We start from the raw sequence: 1,662 nt of genomic DNA on the forward strand, positions 1-1,662 counted from the left end.
ACCTTCAAAACCTCTACGTGCCCGCCTTTCGCGGCCATGGACGCTGGATATACGAAGTCACAGGCGCCCGACTCACAACACATCTTAACGATCTCGGTGTGGCCGTTCATTGCGGCCCTGACCATCGGCTTTTCGAAATCCGTCGCACCCCAACTCTTACACAACCTCACGGTCTCGACGCACCCCTCCCACGCCGCGCGCTCCATAACGGCGTCAAAGTCTGCGGCTCCCCACCTCGCTAAGGTGGCGGCTTGATCCTCCACGGTGAGATTTGTAAGACTTCCAGCACTTTGCATATCCATTTTGTTATTACATCCACGTCTTTAAACCACTTTTTTCGAATTTTTTTAGACGTGTTAATTCACATCTACTCCGAACTGACAGTTTTCTGGAAATCCTGATTTCTCTGGAAATCAGGAAATATCATACCACACCAGGCGTACCCAGGACTGTGGCCACTTCTCTCGCTTTCCTACTGATGGTTAACTCGGAGACGCCCGTCCTTTCGGAGAATTTTTTAAGTGTAATATCGACCCCCTTTAGCCGTACCCAGTAATAGGTTAAAGCGACCGCAAAGGATTGTGGGCGAGCGCGATTCAACTCAGACGAGCGGTTCTTAGATCTGTAGTAGAGCTGGACCACCTCTCCCTTCTGTGCGGGGGACGCCGAGAATCTATCCATCACATCGCGAATGTGGTCCACGACGGTGGGAGACGTTCCGTGTAGTAAGTAATCTTTAGGCGCGTTAATACTAAAGATTTTTAGACCCTTAAGGCAACTCTTCCTGCTCAATCCAAAAGTTTCCATCAAGGTTTTCGGTGTCTGACACTTACCGGACATCTTGTAGGCGTAGTAGATACACGCAAAGACGATCGCCTTCCGTGGGTCGCCGCGAAAAATCTGGCCTTTCGTCACCTGAGTGTATATCTCGTTAGCTTTGGATACAATTACCCCGCTAAAACCCATGTTCTCCACATCCTTGTCAATATTTCTATCCTCAGACCTACGTACCTGGACCCGACTTAGGTCCGAAGACCGTTTGCCGTCGGAATGTCCGTAAAAACCCCACTCCCTTTCGTGTGCGATCACGCGCTGCATCTGTTCCCCGCACTCTAAGCAACTAGTGACCCCGTCTTCTGTGACTAGGTCGTCATGATTGCAAAGGGTGTTACTACTATCCTCGTCTCCCAAGGAGGCTCTACTAGTCTCGTATTCGGTGAGGGCTCGGTCAAACAGTGCAAATTCCGGTATGAGGGTGGGGACGTCAATCTCAGGCACCGGTCCGCCGGGGATATTATATGGTGGTGGTGACCGATCTTCAACCGTGCGTTCAACTGTTCGTTCCTCCATTTTATTAAACTGTTCATGTCTTTAAACCACTTTTCAAAGGCTTTTCAGATGTGAAGCTGAGAGGCTATCCCCTCGAGCTCCCCCTAGGTGGGGTCTAAAGTCTCCACACCACATCTGTGGACTAGTATCTCACCCATCTTTTTTCACCATACCGTGGCATGGAGACTAACATTGCTAAAACACCGAGGACAATTGTCGCCGCTCCGGCCACAAACCCAACGGGGTCGAAGCTTCCGTATTCTGAGTCTTCATAGTAATCAGCGTCACAACAGCAGTGTTCAGGCCCCGCATCCGCAGTGTTACTCACATTCA

At 50.4% G+C, this 1,662-nt stretch overlaps 1 protein-coding gene across 1 annotated transcript; it reads right to left on the reverse strand.

Moving 5' to 3' along the window:
• Positions 1-423: 423 nt before the first annotated feature.
• Positions 424-1,350, reverse strand: LOC125561100 (transcription initiation factor IIB-1-like). The gene has a single exon (XM_048724384.1). The coding sequence runs from the start codon at positions 1,348-1,350 to the stop codon at positions 424-426; it is 927 nt and encodes a 308-aa protein (XP_048580341.1).
• Between the last annotated feature and the right edge of the window lie 312 nt (positions 1,351-1,662).

This window comes from Nematostella vectensis, chromosome 2 (assembly GCF_932526225.1).
Source record: "Nematostella vectensis chromosome 2, jaNemVect1.1, whole genome shotgun sequence".
Taxonomy (NCBI): Eukaryota; Metazoa; Cnidaria; class Anthozoa; order Actiniaria; family Edwardsiidae; genus Nematostella; species Nematostella vectensis.